A 15,127-nucleotide genomic window follows, 5' to 3' on the forward strand; every position below is an offset into this window, starting at 1 on the left:
ATCTCAGCCGTGATCCAGTCCAGGTTTTCCCCCATTCCATATATCAGCTGTAATCCAGTCCAGGTTTTCCCCAAAAATCCATATTCCAGCCTCAGTCCAGTCCAGGTTTTTCTCCATGTCAAATCCCTTTCTGATCCAGTCCAGGTCTTCTTCCATTCCATATCCTGGCCATTTTCCTGTCCGGGTTTTTCCTCCATTCCGTATCCCCCCTGATCCTGTCTGGGTTTTGGGGTTTTGCTCCATTCCGTATCCTGGCCCTGATCCAGTCCCAGTTTTCCCCCATTCCAGATTCCAGCTCACATCCAGTCCCAGTTTTCCCCCATTCCAGATTCCAGCTCACATCCAGTCCTGGTTTTCACCCATTCTGGATTCCAGTTCAGATCCAGGTTCAGTTTTTTCCCCATTCTGGATTCCAGTTCAGATCCAGGTTCAGTTTTTTCCCCATTCCCGATTCCAGCCGAGATCCAGTCCCGGTTTTCTCCCATTCCAAATCCCACCCTTATCCAGTCCTGGTTTCCCCCCATTCCGGATTCCAGCCCGGATCCAGGTTCAGTTTTTCCCCCATTCCGGATTCCAGCCTGGATCCAGGTTCAGTTTTTCCCCCATTCCGGATTCCAGCCCGGATCCAGGTTCAGTTTTTCCCCCATTCCCGATTCCAGCCCGGATCCAGGTTCAGTTTTTCCCCCATTCTGGATTCCAGTCCTGGTTTTCCCCATCCCCGATTCCAGCCCAGATCCCAGTTCCATTTTCCCCGTTATTCCCAGAATTTCTCCGGACAGAGAATTCAGCCCAGGGGAGGCTGATGCAGGCCCAGATTTCCCGGGAGTGCTTCCCCACCCAGTGCACACCCCCTGCGCTTCTCCAGGTCTGGCTGCTCCCACCACGGCTCCCACCCCACATTCCCTGCCCAGCACAACCCCCACATCCCACAGCAGGTTCCCAACCTTCCCCTGAAGGATTGGGGCAGAAGAAAAGTTGGAGGAAGAGGAAAAGGAGGAGAAAAGAGGGGGCACCTGGGGGTGAACCAGGGACCTCCTGATCTGCAAATGCTCTCCTCTCCCCCTGAGCTACACCCCCTGCTTCCCATGGGCATTCCCAGGAGGAATTCCCTGCCCATTACCATCCCAGCTCCTTAATCCCAGGACAAAACCCGCATCCTCCCCAAATCCTCATCCCTTTCCTCACCAACACCCCTGCTGCTGCTCTGCCCTGCTGGGAATCAGCACGGGGCCTGCACACAGCTGGGTGAGGGGGGGAAAACCTGGGAATTCCAGGCTCCCACCCCCATTCTTGGGGATAAAAAGATGGAAAAGAGAGGGGGCACCCGGATTTGAACCGGGGACCTCTTGATCTGCAGTCAAATGCTCTGCCCCTGAGCTATACCCCCACCTGGGCAGGTGAGCCAGGTGAGGCTCCTTGTGGCCAGGTGAGGCTCCTTGTGGCCACTGACGTGGCTCTGTCACATTCCAGGGATGGCTGTGGCTTGCCAGCTGCTCTCAGCCCTGCCTGGCACACCCTGCCCTCATGCCAGGGCTCTCACCACGCTCCTGGTAAGGCAGGTCCTCAATTCCCACCTGATTCCCTCTAAAAGAACTCCAAATGTGGCCAAAGGAGAGGAACATTTCCAGCCCTGACTTCAGAGTGTCAGCGCAGGCTCTGTTTGGTCTCAGGGTGTGCCTAGCCTGGCTCAGGAATTACTGCAACACCAAAAGTCCTCCCCAAAATGTTTAATCCAACTCTGGAAGCCGTGGAGAAATCCCTCACAAAGCAGGAATGTTAAAAGTGATCCACAAGAGCGGCTTTACTGGGGCTTTATTGGGGTGGTTCCTTACACGGAGCAGATCCCTGTGATGCCTTGAGAAGGCTGAGCTAGAGCAGAGGCCAGAATTAGAGAATAAAGCAGGGATTTGTGAAAAGGATCTCCTCCATGGAGAGACTGGCCAGGCAGAGTTACAGAACAAAACAGGGATTCATTAAGAGGATCTCCTCAATGGATCCACCTTGGACACCACCAGAGCCCAGCCAGGGCTGCACCCAAGATGAACCAAAATGGTCACAAAATGAACCAAAATGGTCACAAAATGAACCAAAATGGTCACAAAGTGGTCACAAAATGGACCCAAAATGGTCCCAAAATGCATGACCGCTCACAGGGTCTCCCACTTTTATAAATTCTGCTCCATTTGCACATTGGAGTTCACTGTCCAATTCCAGCTCCAGCCCATGCAGTCCCATCCTTGTTTCTCTCTCTCCAGCCCACGTTGTTTGTGCTCTTGGGCCTGAGATTTGGATCATTTGTCCTTGGTCCCCAGCTGGAGAAGGAATTGTTTTATCTCCCTGCTCTGTGCACAGAGCTCACCATCCCATAACAGGAACCCAGACCCACACACTAAAGCAGCACAGAACCTGAAAAATAGAAAAGCTCAAACCTGAGGCATCACCTGCACCTCTGGAATGATGGTCACTGCTTGGGAAGACAGAAACCCCCAGCAGCTGCAGGTTTGGGGTGTTGGGATCACAGCCAGAGCAGCGCTGGGCCCTCCCAGGGCTCCAGGGAAAGATCCACGGGCGCTCTCCTGCTCCAAAACCCCGCGGAGAACAGAGGCAGTAACCCTCGGCATGGGCAAATCCTCGGCCAAGCTCCCTCCTGCTGCCTGCACCCAGCTCTGGGGTATCCAGGAATATCCAGGAATCTGCTGGGAATAGTCAGAGAGGTTTAAAAACCCCGCCCAAAGCGGGGCCAGGGGTTTGGGCACCTTCCCTGGGCTGGTGCCGCTGAATTCCAGAGGTGTCGCTGCCTTCCCGCTGTGACCTCGGCACAAAAACATCGGGAATGGCACAAAAGGCATCGGGAATGGCACAGGAATGTCGGGAATGGGCACAGGAACATCAGGAATGGCACAAAATTATCGGGAATGGCACATCGAGAGTGGCACAGGAACATCAGGAGTGGCACAAAAGGCATCAGGAATGGCACAGGAATGTCAGGAATGGGCACAGGAACATCAGGAATGGCACAAAATTATCGGGAATGGCACATCGAGAGTGGCACAGGAACATCAGGAGTGGCACAAAAGGCATCGGGAATGGCACAGGAATGTCGGGAATGGGCACAGGAACATCAGGAATGGCACAAAATTATCGGGAATGGCACATCGAGAGTGGCACAGGAACATCAGGAATGGCACAAAAGGCATCAGGAATGGCACAGGAATGTCAGGAATGGGCACAGGAACATCAGGAATGGCACAAAATTATCGGGAATGGCACATCGAGAGTGGCACAGGAACATCAGGAGTGGCACAAAAGGCATCGGGAATGGCACAGGAATGTCGGGAATGGGCACAGGAACATCAGGAATGGCACAAAATTATCGGGAATGGCACATCGAGAGTGGCACAGGAACATCAGGAGTGGCACAAAAGGCATTGGGAGTGGCAGAGGAATGTCGGGAATGGGCACAGGAACATCAGGAATGGCACAAAATTATCGGGAATGGCACATCGAGAGTGGCACAGGAACATCAGGAGTGGCACAAAAGGCATTGGGAGTGGCAGAGGAATATCAGGAATGGCACAGGAACATTGGAATGGCACAGGAATGTCAGGAATGGGCACAGGAACACCAGGAATGGCACAAAATTATCGGGAATGGCACATCGAGAGTGGCACAGGAACATCAGGAGTGGCACAAAAGGCATTGGGAGTGGCAGAGGAATATCAGGAATGGCACAGGAACATTGGAATGGCACAGAAACATCGGGGGTGGCACAGAAGGCATTGGGGGTGGTACAAGAACATCAGGAGTGGCACAAAATAATTGGGAATAGCACAGGAAAGTCATGAATGGGCACAGAAACATCAGTGGCAGCACTGGAACATCGGGGTGGCACAGGAATGTCGGGAATGGCACAAAATGCACCGGGAGTGGCACAGGAACATCTGGGGTGGCACAAAATCATGGGGAATGGCACAGGAATGGCGGGAATGGGCACAGAAACATCGGGAATGGCACAGAATTATCGGGAATGGGCACCACAGAAAGCATCAGGAATAGCACAAAAAGCATCAGGAATGGCACAAAAAGCATCAGGAATGGCACAGAAGGCATTGGGAGTGGCATAGACAGCATCAGGGATGGCACAGAAACATCAGGAATGGCACAGGAACATCAGGAATCTCCAGAAGTGCAGCAGGGAACAGCTCGGTGCCAGCTGGAGGTGGGAATTGTGGTGCTGGGAGCAGTTCCTGCTGGGAGCAGCCCCCTCCTCCTGCCATGATTTGGGGTCAGGGAAGGAATTCCAGGCACCAGGGCCCCAAAGCCACCCCATTGTCCTGTGGGCCAGGAAATCACTGCTCCCACCCAAACCTCTCCTTTCTTTTGCTCTAGGAACACCAGGAACAAACATCCCGAGCTTTTCCCTGGACATCCCTTCCAGGGATCCCTCTCCTTTCTTTTGCTCCAGGAACACCAGGAACAAACATCCCGAGCTTTTCCCTGGACATCCCTTCCAGGGATCCCTCTCCTTTCTTTTGCTCTAGGAACACCAGGAACAAACATCCCGAGCTTTTCCCTGGACATCCCTTCCAGGGATCCCTCTCCTTTCTTTTGCTCCAGGAACACCAGGAACAAACATCCCGAGCTTTTCCCTGGACATCCCTTCCAGGGATCCCTCTCCTTTCTTTTGCTCCAGGAACACCAGGAACAAATATCCCGAGCTTTTCCCTGGACATCCCTTCCAGGGATCCCTCTCCTTTCTTTTGCTCCAGGAACACCAGGAACAAACATCCCGAGCTTTTCCCTGGACATCCCTTCCAGGGATCCCTCTCCTTTCTTTTGCTCCAGGAACACCAGGAACAAACATCCTGAGCTTTTCCCTGGACATCCCTTCCAGGGATCCCTCTCCTTTCTTTTGCTCTAGGAACACCAGGAACAAACATCCCGAGCTTTTCCCTGGACATCCCTTCCAGGGATCCCTCTCCTTTCTTTTGCTCCAGGAACACCAGGAACAAACATCCCGAGCTTTTCCCTGGACATGCCTTCCCACTCTGCTGAAGGTTCCCAGAGAGCTCAGCCCAGGCTCTCCAGGTGCAACTCCAGCCACTGCCCAGGTGACAGCAGCGGCCTCCGCCTGTCCCCAGCCAAGGGACATCCCTCAGGTCCCTCTGTCCTGCAGGAACCCTGCAGCTCCCAGGGCAGCTCAATTGCCTATCCTGGAAGAAAATTCTGGGAATTCTCCAGTTCTGGGAGCTCCAGCACAAAGGCACAGACCCCTCCCAGCTCCCCTCAGACAAGGCATCAATTCAGGATCACTGAAATTTAACCCATTCCAGGGATTCTTCAGGAACCTGCCTGAAAACCAGAACTGTTCAATCCCCCAATCCCATTTTCCAGCTGGAGCTCCATAGAAACACTTCCCAGCACAATCCTGCTCCTATCTGGCAATGAGAACACCACGGAGTTGCTACAAGGAGTTTTATTTTGTGTCCCTGGCCAGGGGCAGGATGGGGATCAGGCGATGCTCCCGGCGTTGGAGGCGATCCTGGGCCACAGATCTGCACATTCCTTGGCCACGGGGCCTGTGATGGCTGAGCCTGGAAAACAGGGACAAACACCACAGGGTCGGTGAGGCTGACCTCATCCCTGAGAGGCTGGGATGCAATTCCCAGAGAAGCTGTGGCTGCCCCTGGAGGTGTCCAAGGCTAGGCGTGAACACCCTGGGATAGTGGGAGATGCCCCTGGGATGAGTTTTGAGCTCCCTTCCAACCAAACCATTCTGGAATTCTGTGATTTAGAGCTCACAGATGGCTCAGGGCAGCATTTCCCAGCCAAAATCCCACTCTCTGAGGGGAATCTTGAGTCCTTTCCCCCTGTGGGGCACAATTCCCAGGCTCACCTTTCATTTCCCCTTTGTTATTCACAATCACTCCCGCGTTGTCCTCGAAGTACAGGAACACCCCATCTTTTCTCCTGTAGGATTTCCGCTGCCTGATCACCACTGCTGGGTGCACTGCGAGGGAAAAGCGTCACAGCCCTCAGGATAAACACATTCCACACGGATCCCACAGGAATCAAACCCAGATTCGCGGTGGGTTTTGTTTTGCACCTCATACTTGTGGTGTTTTACTCTGAAGTTACATTTTATAGTCAACAGTCCCCTTAAAACTGACCATTAAACACCTGCAGCTGCACCTACACTTGGAAAATCCAGGGTTTTCCCACTTTTGCACCTTTATTTTGAAGTGAATTATTAATTCACAAACAATATTCAGCAAAAACTCCTCTGGAGCAGGAGCAAACCCATGGCAAGGAGTGGACCTGGATGAAATTTAAGGTTCCTTTCCCACCCAAATCATTCCATAACTTTTAGTTTTACAGATCCACGTGACATCACTTCTCTTTTACTGACAGACAGCTGGGCTCAGGAGGGGATTTAGGGAAGGAATTCCTCCCTGGCACAGGTTACTCAGAGCAGCCGTGGCTGTCCCTGCATCCCTGGAAGTGTCCAAGGCCAGGCTGGAGCCACCCGGGCCAGCAGAAGGTGCCCTTGCCCACGGATGGGATGCAAGCTCCCTTCCCAGCCCATTCCAGGATTCCCAAACCCGCTGTCCCACCGCTGATTGAAATCAACAGCACCGGCAGCTGCCACTTCACCCAAAAGCGGCGCCTTTGCTCTGCCCTTCCACGACAACTCCCCGGGCCACGGCAGGGACCCAGCGAGTGCTTTAGAGAAGGGGTGAGGGGGGGACTCTGCCCCCGATTCCCGTGACAATTCGGGACAGCGGCGGTGCCACTCACCCTTCTTCCTCAGCTCCGGCTTGCCCTTCTTCACCGTGGCCATCACCATGTCACCCACGCCGGCCGCCGGCAGCCGGTTCAGGCGGCCCTTGATGCCCTTCACGGAGATGATGTAGAGGTTCTTAGCCCCTGCGGGACAGCCGTGTTAAAAACGGGAGCGCGCTCCCGGTACTCAAAGCGATTTCAGCATTTATTATAATATAAAAGAAAGGCCTAAAGCAAGGGGGCCCGCGGGCTGAGCAGCGATGTCGCCGACGTTCCAGGTGGAGCGGCACGGGTTCGGGGGGTCAGATGCCCCTTTTTATCCTGTTTGTTGTCCCTTTGGATTGGTTTCTGTTGGGATCTTTCATTTGCAGGAAGGTTTCAGGCGCTTGACTGGCCCACGACAGTTCTGGCTCGTTTCGCTAATACGGTAGAGTACCGTGTTTCTGACATCCACCCCTTTTTACCCCTTTTACCACAACCAAACTGCGCGTGTTTAACAACTATCAGCTATTTTACAACCGTTTCTAACCCATTTTTAACAGCCGGGAGCGGCGCCGCCGTTCTCCCGGGACAGCCCGGAGCGGCGCCGCCGTTCTCCCGGGACAGCCCGGAGCGGCGCCGCCGTTCTCCCGGGACAGCCCGGAGCGGCGCCGCCGTTCTCCCGGGACAGCCCGGAGCGGCGCCGCCGTTCTCCCGGGACAGCCCGGGAGCGGCGCCGCCGTTCTCCCGGGACAGCCCGGGAGCGGCGCCGCCGTTCTCCCGGGACAGCCCGGGAGCGGCGCCGCCGTTCTCCCGGGACAGCCCGGGAGCGGCGCCGCCGTTCTCCCGGGACAGCCCGGGAGCGGCGCCGCCGTTCTCCCGGGACAGCCCGGGAGCGGCGCCGCCGTTCTCCCGGGACAGCCCGGGAGCGGCGCCGCCGTTCTCCCGGGACAGCCCGGAGCGGCGCCGCCGTTCTCCCGGGACAGCCCGGAGCGGCGCCGCCGTTCTCCCGGGACAGCCCGGAGCGGCGCCGCCGTTCTCCCGGGACAGCCCGGAGCGGCGCCGCCGTTCTCCCGGGACACGTCTCACAGCGCTGTCGCTACCCCAGCCCCGGCCAGAGATTCCAGAAGGAAAACGGAGCTCTGGGAATTCCCGACACCTCGCCCTCGGGTTACTGAGGGGGCCTTTCCCGAGGGGCTCCCCCGGCTCCCGGGCCGTCCCTCCCGCCGCCCCGCGGCTCCAGCCCCGCACTCACCGGTGTTGTCGGCGCAGTTGATCACGGCCCCCACCGGCAGACCCAGGGAGATGCGGAACTTGGCCCCGGACGAACCTCCGCGTCCTGCGGGTCGAGAAGAGCGTTAAGAGCCCGCTACCGCCTCACGACGCGGCCAGCGCGGCCCCGGGCCTGCGCCTCACGGGGAGGGCGACGGCGCCCATCACCCGTGACATCCGCTCCCGCCCGGGCTCAGGCGCCTCTCCCCGGGTCCCCGCTGCGCCGGGGCAGCCACGGGGGCAGCGGATGGCGGCGGATGGAGCCGGATGGCGGCGGAGAGCGGCGCCCGCCTCACCTCGCTTGGACATCTTGGCGCCGGAAGAGGCGGCGGATGTCACGTGACGCGCCCGCCCCGCCTCGCTCCTCGCGCTGCGCCCCCTAGCGGCGGCGGGAAACGCGAGACCCTCACCGGTACCGGGAGCGCCGGGAGCGCCGGGAGCGGGCGGCGGGAACGGAAAGAGCGACCAGGGATAATTGGTGCGAGAAAACTTGGGATAAAGGGAGAGGGGAAAAAAAAAAAAAAACACCATAACTAAAACAAGGGGGCACCCGGATTTGAACCGGGGACCTCTTGATCTGCAGTCAAATGCTCTACCACTGAGCTATACCCCCGCTGGCAGCGTGAGGCTGCTGGGTGACACTTTAGGGCTCACTCCACGCCTGCGCAGCAAATGCGATTCGCCCGCTTTAAGGGTCCCCTCCCCCATGCCGGAAATACCGGGAAAAAAGGGAAAAAACGGGTAAAAACCGGACAGAAATGGGTAAAAAAAGGGGCCCACTGTGCCCGCTGAGGGGGCACCCGGATTTGAACCAGGGACCTCTTGATCTGCAGTCAAATGCTCTACCACTGAGCTATACCCCCGCCCGCCGCGTGCCTTCCCCCGTAGTCCCCTCTACCGACACCGCGGACCCAAAGGTCCCCGGTTCGAATCCCGCCGCGCCCTCAGTGTCAATTTCTTGTGGTTTTCACGCTGGTTTTGGCCCTTTTTTGGGGTGCCTCAGCTCGGCGCTGCCCCCCAGGGGCGTGCACCGCGCTCGCACGCGCGTTACGTGTGCGCGCACGCGTGGGGGCGCGCCCCGCCCCCGCGCTCCCTCCCCTTTCCCTTTCCCCACCGCCTCCTCCCCTTCCCGACTATTTAAAGTCGCGACATCGCGGGCGGCGGCTCAGTGGAAGAAGAAGGCGGCGGAGGAGGGTGGGGGTGATTTTTTTTTTTTTTTTCCTCCTTCCCTCCCCCTTTCCCCTCCACGGGAGTTTTCAGCCATGAATCCCAACTGTGCGCGCTGCGGGAAGATCGTGTACCCCACGGAGAAGGTGAACTGCCTGGATAAGGTGAGTCCCGGAGGGTCGCACGTGGGGAGTGGGACGAGGATTTGGGATTTTTTTTTTTTTTTTCCCTCCTCTGGATAGGATGGTTTTTCTCCTCACCCCCATTCCCGGGGGGGTTTTCCACGGGATCCCGGTGTTTTTGGGGGTCTCTGGTAGGATTCCAGCCCCCCGCGGGTTCCGCTTCCTTATGGGCACTCTCCCCCCCCCCCCCCGCCCTATTCCCGGGAGTATTTCCACGCTTCCCACTCCGAACCCCGCTTTTCCCGGGGGTATTTCCACGCTGGATCCCCTCGCGGTGGGACCCCATTGTCCCGGGGGGACCCCAGGGAATCTGGGTCCCTGCCCCCGCCTTTCCGGGGGTGTTTCCACGCTGCCCCCCCACCGTGTCCTGGGGGTCCCGGGAGCCCCCGGTGTCCCGAGGGTCCCCAGGGAGGGGGCAGGGATGGAGCTCTTTGCCCGGGGGGCTCCGGCAGCGTTCCCAGCTCGTCCTTCCATAGCAAATATTTCGATTTATTGCGGTATCTCCCATTCAAAGGCAGCACATCCGTGTGGAGGCCCAAGGAAAGCAACAGTTAACGCTTCCCTGAAGCCGGGAACCTCATCTGGTTTCCATTATCGAGCTTTTTCCCCTTTTTTTTTTTTTTTTTCCTAAATCTTCCATCCCAGTTGCTACTTCTCTGTTCCAAAATCCCATCCCTGCACTCCGGGGCTGCCTCCCTTAACCCGGAATTTTATTTTTTTTTGCAGTATTTTCCCCTCAAAACCAAAGCTCTGGTGGAAGCTGGAGGTGGGGAAGGTGATGGTGGGGCTCCATTCCCGCTGCTCTTCCCATGGGATTTCCTTTCCTCTCCTCCCCCTCTTCTCCCAGGCTTCTGGGACAACCAGTTTAGGGACTAAAAAAAGTAACTGGGAAGAAGGCTCCGCTCTCCAGCGGCATTCCTGAGCTCCGGCAGACCCTGTTGCTCGCATTTTTAAGGGATGATGCTTCTTCCTGAGGCCGGGAATGGCTCGGAGCTGAACTATCACCCCTAAATCCTGGGATTTGGGGCTGCGGGTGGCTCCGCACCCTGGGAGCCTCCAGGAGCTGCTGGGTGTTGGGACTGGGGGGCGATAGGAAGGGAAAAAGGGTCGGGGGATAACAGGAGGGGAAGAGGGGACTGGGGGATGTGGATGAAAGGAAGGGAAGGGGGTTTTGGGATTGAGAAAATTTGGAAGGGTTTGGAGTTTGTGGATATTTGGAAGGGAAAAGGGTTTGGGAGTTCTGAAAATTTAGAATGGAAGGGTTTGGGGGTTGTGGAGATTTGGAAGGGAAAAGGGTTTGGGAGTTCTGAAAATTTAGAATGGAAGGGTTTGGGGGTTGTGGAGATTTGGAAGGGAAGGGTTTGGGGATAACTGGAAGGGAAAAAGGAGTGCTGGGGTTGTGGATATTTAGGAGGGAAAGGGGTTTGAAGATTGTGGATATTTGGAAAGGAAAAGGGAGATTTGGGGATAACTGGAAGGGAAAAGAGTGCTGGGATTGTGGATATTTGGAAAGGTTCGGGGTTGTGGATATTTGGAAGGGAAAAGGGTTTAGGGTTGTGGATATTTGGAAGGGAAAAGGGTTCGGGGTTGTGGATATTTGGAAGGGAAGGGGAGTGTTGGGGTCGGGGCTCACAGGAAGGGGAAAGGGAGTGCTGGGATTGAGGCTGGCCGGGAGGGAGCGGGGATCCCAGGATTGCGGGCAGGGGAGGGGATGAGCCGTGGCTCCGGGGTGCTCGTGGGCTCCGTGAGCTGCGGGGAAAGGCGTGCTCCAGCTGTGGGGAGCAGGGAAAGGCGTGCTCCAGCTGTGGGGAGCAGGGAAAGGTGTGCTCCAGCTGTGGGGAGCAGGGAAAGGTGTGCTCCAGCTGTGGGGAGCAGGGAAAGGCGTGCTCCAGCTGTGGGGAGCAGGGAAAGGTGTGCTCCAGCTGTGGGGAGCAGGGAAAGGTGTGCTCCAGCTGTGGGGAGCAGGGAAAGGCGTGCTCCAGCTGTGGGGAGTAGGGAAAGGCGTGCTCCAGCTGTGGGGAGCAGGGAAAGGCGTGCTCCAGCTGTGGGGAGCAGGGAAAGGCGTGCTCCAGCTGTGGGGAGCAGGGAAAGGCGTGCTCCAGCTGTGGGGAGCAGGGGGGGCTGTGCTCCAGCTGTGGGGAGCAGGGAAAGGCGTGCTCCAGCTGTGGGGAGCAGGGAAAGGCGTGCTCCAGCTGTGGGGAGCAGGGAAAGGTGTGCTCCAGCTGTGGGGAGCAGGGGGGGCTGTGCTCCAGCTGTGGGGAGCAGGGGGGGCTGTGCTCCAGCTGTGGGAAGCAGGGGGGGCTGTGCTCCAGCTGTGGGGAGCAGGGAAAGGCGTGCTCCAGCTGTGGGGAGCAGGGAAAGGCGTGCTCCAGCTGTGGGGAGCAGGGAAAGGTGTGCTCCAGCTGTGGGGAGCAGGGAAAGGCGTGCTCCAGCTGTGGGGAGCAGGGAAAGGCGTGCTCCAGCTGTGGGGAGCAGGGAAAGGCGTGCTCCAGCTGTGGGGAGCAGGGGGGGCTGTGCTCCAGCTGTGGGGAGCAGGGGGGGCTGTGCTCCAGCTGTGGGGAGCAGGGGGGGCTGTGCTCCAGCTGTGGGAAGCAGGGGGGGCTGTGCTCCAGCTGTGGGAAGCAGGGGGGGCTGTGCTCCAGCTGTGGGGAGCAGGGAAAGGCGTGCTCCAGCTGTGGGGAGCAGGGAAAGGCGTGCTCCAGCTGTGGGGAGCAGGGAAAGGCGTGCTCCAGCTGTGGGGAGCAGGGAAAGGCGTGCTCCAGCTGTGGGGAGCAGGGAAAGGCGTGCTCCAGCTGTGGGGAGCAGGGAAAGGCGTGCTCCAGCTGTGGGGAGCAGGGAAAGGTGTGCTCCAGCTGTGGGGAGCAGGGAAAGGCGTGCTCCAGCTGTGGGGAGCAGGGAAAGGCGTGCTCCAGCTGTGGGGAGCAGGGGGGGCTGTGCTCCAGCTGTGGGGAGCAGGGGGGGCTGTGCTCCAGCTGTGGGGAGCAGGCAGGAGCCCGCAGTCACCATCTTGTCCTCCTCGGGCTCCTCAGCCACTTCCTCTTCCGAAAAGCCGAGGCGCGGCCGGCTCGTGGTGCGGCTCACCCCGCCCCGGAGCGCCTCCGGCTGCCCTTTTCCCGGAACGCTGCCCCAGTTCCCATAAAACCCTGGGCAGGCCCTTGGAATTCCTCTGTCCCTGCTTTTCCTCTGTCCCTGCTTTTCCCGGCCCTTGGAATTCCTCTGTCCCTGCTTTTCCCGGCCCTTGGAATTCCTCTGTCCCTGCTTTTCCTCTACTCCTGCTGTTCCTGACCCTTGGAATGTCTCTGTCCCTGCTCTTCCTGACCTTTTGAATGTCTCTGTCTGTCCCTGCTTTTTCTGGCCCTTGGAATTCCTCTGTCCCTGCTTTTCCTGGCCCTTGGAATTCCTCTGTCCCTGCTTTTCCTCTGTCCCTGTTTTTCCTGGCCCTTGGAATTCCTCTGTCCCTGCTTTTCCTCTGTCCCTGCTTTTCCCAGCCGTGTGAGTCCCTGTCCCTCTCGCTGTCCCTGCCATCCCGGGCAGAGTCCGAAGGGCAGAGGAGGGGACAGCCCCGGCCTTGGGGTGTCTGAGATGTGGCTTTGCCCCCCGAACCAGGGAAACTCCACTTCCCTTTGGGATTTATGGAAAACTCACCGCTTTACCCGGAGTGTGCCCACCTCCCCACAGCCCCGAGGTGCCCGAGTGGCTTCGGGGCCGTCGCCGTCCCTGCCCCCACGGGGACAGTGCCACTGCTGGCTCTGGCTTCCACAGGGGAAGTGACACCCGAGGGCTGGGCTGGGCTCAGCCTGAGCTGTGCAGGGCCCTGAGCCTCACCCAGGCCTTGTCTCCTCCAGCCCAGGGGTTCCTCTGGGTGCTGTCCTCAAATCCTGGGGCCCCCGGGTTGTGGGGTTTGCCCCCGGGTTGTGGGGTTTGCCCCCGGGTTGTGGGGTTTGCCCCCGGGTTGTGGGGTTTGCCCCCGGGTTGTGGGGTTTGCTCCAGGTGTGGAGCAATGGCTTTGCCTGGTAGGAGCCAGAGCAGCTGTGTTTGCCCCTGGAAGTGTCCAAGGCCGGGCTGGACAGGGTTTGGAGCCCCTGGAACAGTGGAAAATGTCCCTGCCCATGGCAGGAGGTGGCACTGGATGAGTTTGGAAGTCCCTTCCATCCCAGACCATTCCATGATTATAAATCCAAGGAATCCTTTCTCTCCCCAGCATGGATTATCTCTGACCCACTCACCTGGATAACCTGGGAAGTTTTAGAGCTATTTTCCTTTAAATTTCTGATTTTCCAGGGAGGATGTGTAGGTCAGAAGAGCTTCCAAAACGTGTGTTCACACTTAGAAATAAAATCCTGCCTGCTGGGATGTGGGAGCACCTGGGATCACCTCCAGGCTCAGGATTGGGAAGCACAGGGCGTTCACGCTCCTCTAAGGCCCCGTTTGGATCCTGTCCTCTTTCCACGGCGAGCAGAACGTTCCTGGAAGCCTAAATAACTGCTGGTCCCCTGTGTCCAGCCCTGCTCCAGCCTCCCTTCAGTGCTGCCTTAGATTTTTGTGGATCCAGCATTAATTCCACTCCCTTCGTGAGACCGAGAGCGGTGGCAGCAAGGCTGGGGCCAGGGAAAAGTGCTCCATGAGGCTGGGAACAGGGAAAAATGCTCCAAAAAAGTGCTCCAGGGGCATCCCAGATCCCTTGGGGAGTGCTGGGAATGGCACTGCTGAGCAATCCCTGGTGGGAATGGGGCAGGAATGTGCTGGGAATTCTCTGGGATGGAAGCGGAGCGTGCCCGGGAGCGTCGTCCTGCTGGGGCTGGGAGCGGGATCAGAGGGATCTGCTGGATCCCAGGGATCTGCTGCTTGTTGTGGATTTGGGATTGGGGTGGTTTCCCTGCTGGATCCCAGGGATCTGCTGCTGGTTGTGGATTTGGGATTGGGGTTGTTTCCCTGCTGGATCAGAGGGATCTATTTCTGCCCCTGGATTTGGGATTGGGGTGGTTTCCCTGCTGGATCCCAGGGATCTGCTGCTGGTTGTGGATTTGGGATTGGGGTTGTTTCCCTGCTGGATCCCAGGGATCTGCTGCTGGTTGTGGATTTGGGATTGGGGTGGTTTCCCTGCTGGATCCGAGGGATCTGCTGCTGGTTGTGGATTTGGGATTGGGGTTGTTTCCCTGCTGGATCCCAGGGATCTGCTGCTGGTTGTGGATTTGGGATTGGGGTGGTTTCCCTGCTGGATCCCAGGGATCTGCTGCTGGTTGTGGATTTGGGATTGGGGTGGTTTCCCTGCTGGATCAGAGGGATCTACTGCTGGTTGTGGATTTGGGATTGGGGTTATTTCCCTGCTGGATCCAAGGAATCTGTTCCTGCTCCTGGATTTAGGATTGGGGTTGTTTTCCCTTCTGGATCAGAGGGATCTGCTGCTGTTTGTGGATTGGGGTTGTTTTCCCTGGTGGATCAGAGGGATCTATTTCTGCTCCTGGGTTTGGAATTGGGGTGGTTTCCCTGGTGGATTAGAGGGATCTATTTCTGCTCCTGGATTTGGGATTGGGGTGGTTTCCCTGCTGGATCAGAGGGATCTACTGCTGGTTGTGGATTTGGGATTGGGGTTATTTCCCTGCTGGATCCAAGGAATCTGTTCCTGCTCCTGGATTTAGGATTGGGGTTGTTTCCCTGCTGGGTCCCAGGAATCTGCTGCTGTTTGTGGATTGGGGTTGTTTTCCCTGCTGGATCAGAGGGATCTATTTCTGCTGCTCCTGGAT

The 15,127-nt window shown here is 57.8% G+C and overlaps 2 protein-coding genes and 3 non-coding genes across 5 annotated transcripts in view; 1 reads left to right on the top strand and 4 right to left on the bottom strand.

Annotated features, from left to right (window-relative positions):
* Positions 1 to 1,315: 1,315 nt before the first annotated feature.
* On the bottom strand, positions 1,316 to 1,387 carry TRNAC-GCA (transfer RNA cysteine (anticodon GCA)). Its single transcript has one exon. It is a non-coding gene; the product is annotated as a tRNA-Cys (tRNA).
* A 4,073-nt stretch (positions 1,388 to 5,460) lies between these two features.
* On the bottom strand, positions 5,461 to 8,375 carry RPL23 (ribosomal protein L23). The gene is made up of 5 exons (XM_068212458.1): positions 8,331 to 8,375; positions 8,018 to 8,101; positions 6,799 to 6,927; positions 5,897 to 6,010; positions 5,461 to 5,594 (listed from the first exon to the last, which is right to left on the bottom strand). Exons 1-5 carry the CDS (start codon positions 8,341 to 8,343, stop codon positions 5,512 to 5,514), a joined length of 423 nt encoding a protein of 140 aa, XP_068068559.1. The 5' UTR covers positions 8,344 to 8,375; the 3' UTR covers positions 5,461 to 5,511.
* Positions 8,376 to 8,575: 200 nt separating this feature from the next.
* TRNAC-GCA (transfer RNA cysteine (anticodon GCA)) lies at positions 8,576 to 8,647 on the bottom strand. Its single transcript has one exon. It is a non-coding gene; the product is annotated as a tRNA-Cys (tRNA).
* Positions 8,648 to 8,825: 178 nt separating this feature from the next.
* On the bottom strand, positions 8,826 to 8,897 carry TRNAC-GCA (transfer RNA cysteine (anticodon GCA)). The gene has a single exon. It is a non-coding gene; the product is annotated as a tRNA-Cys (tRNA).
* A 247-nt stretch (positions 8,898 to 9,144) lies between these two features.
* Positions 9,145 to 15,127, top strand: part of LASP1 (LIM and SH3 protein 1) — a 37,200-nt gene continuing 31,217 nt past the window's right edge. Inside the window, exon 1 of the mRNA XM_068212457.1 lies at positions 9,145 to 9,365. Within this exon, the coding sequence (XP_068068558.1) occupies positions 9,297 to 9,365 (69 nt within the window). The 5' untranslated portion in view covers positions 9,145 to 9,296. The remainder of the gene's footprint in view (positions 9,366 to 15,127) is intronic.

This window comes from Anomalospiza imberbis, chromosome 22 (assembly GCF_031753505.1).
Source record: "Anomalospiza imberbis isolate Cuckoo-Finch-1a 21T00152 chromosome 22, ASM3175350v1, whole genome shotgun sequence".
Classification (NCBI taxonomy): domain Eukaryota; kingdom Metazoa; phylum Chordata; class Aves; order Passeriformes; family Viduidae; genus Anomalospiza; species Anomalospiza imberbis.

Bases quoted from the DNA above. Each gene is read 5' to 3' on its own strand.
- RPL23 (XM_068212458.1), bottom strand. The intron at 6,928-8,017 runs GTGAGTGCGGGG...GCTGTCCCGCAG, and splicing joins CAACTGCGCCGACAACACCG to GGGCTAAGAACCTCTACATC. The intron at 5,595-5,896 runs GTGAGCCTGGGA...CCTGTTTTCCAG, and splicing joins TAACAAAGGGGAAATGAAAG to GCTCAGCCATCACAGGCCCC.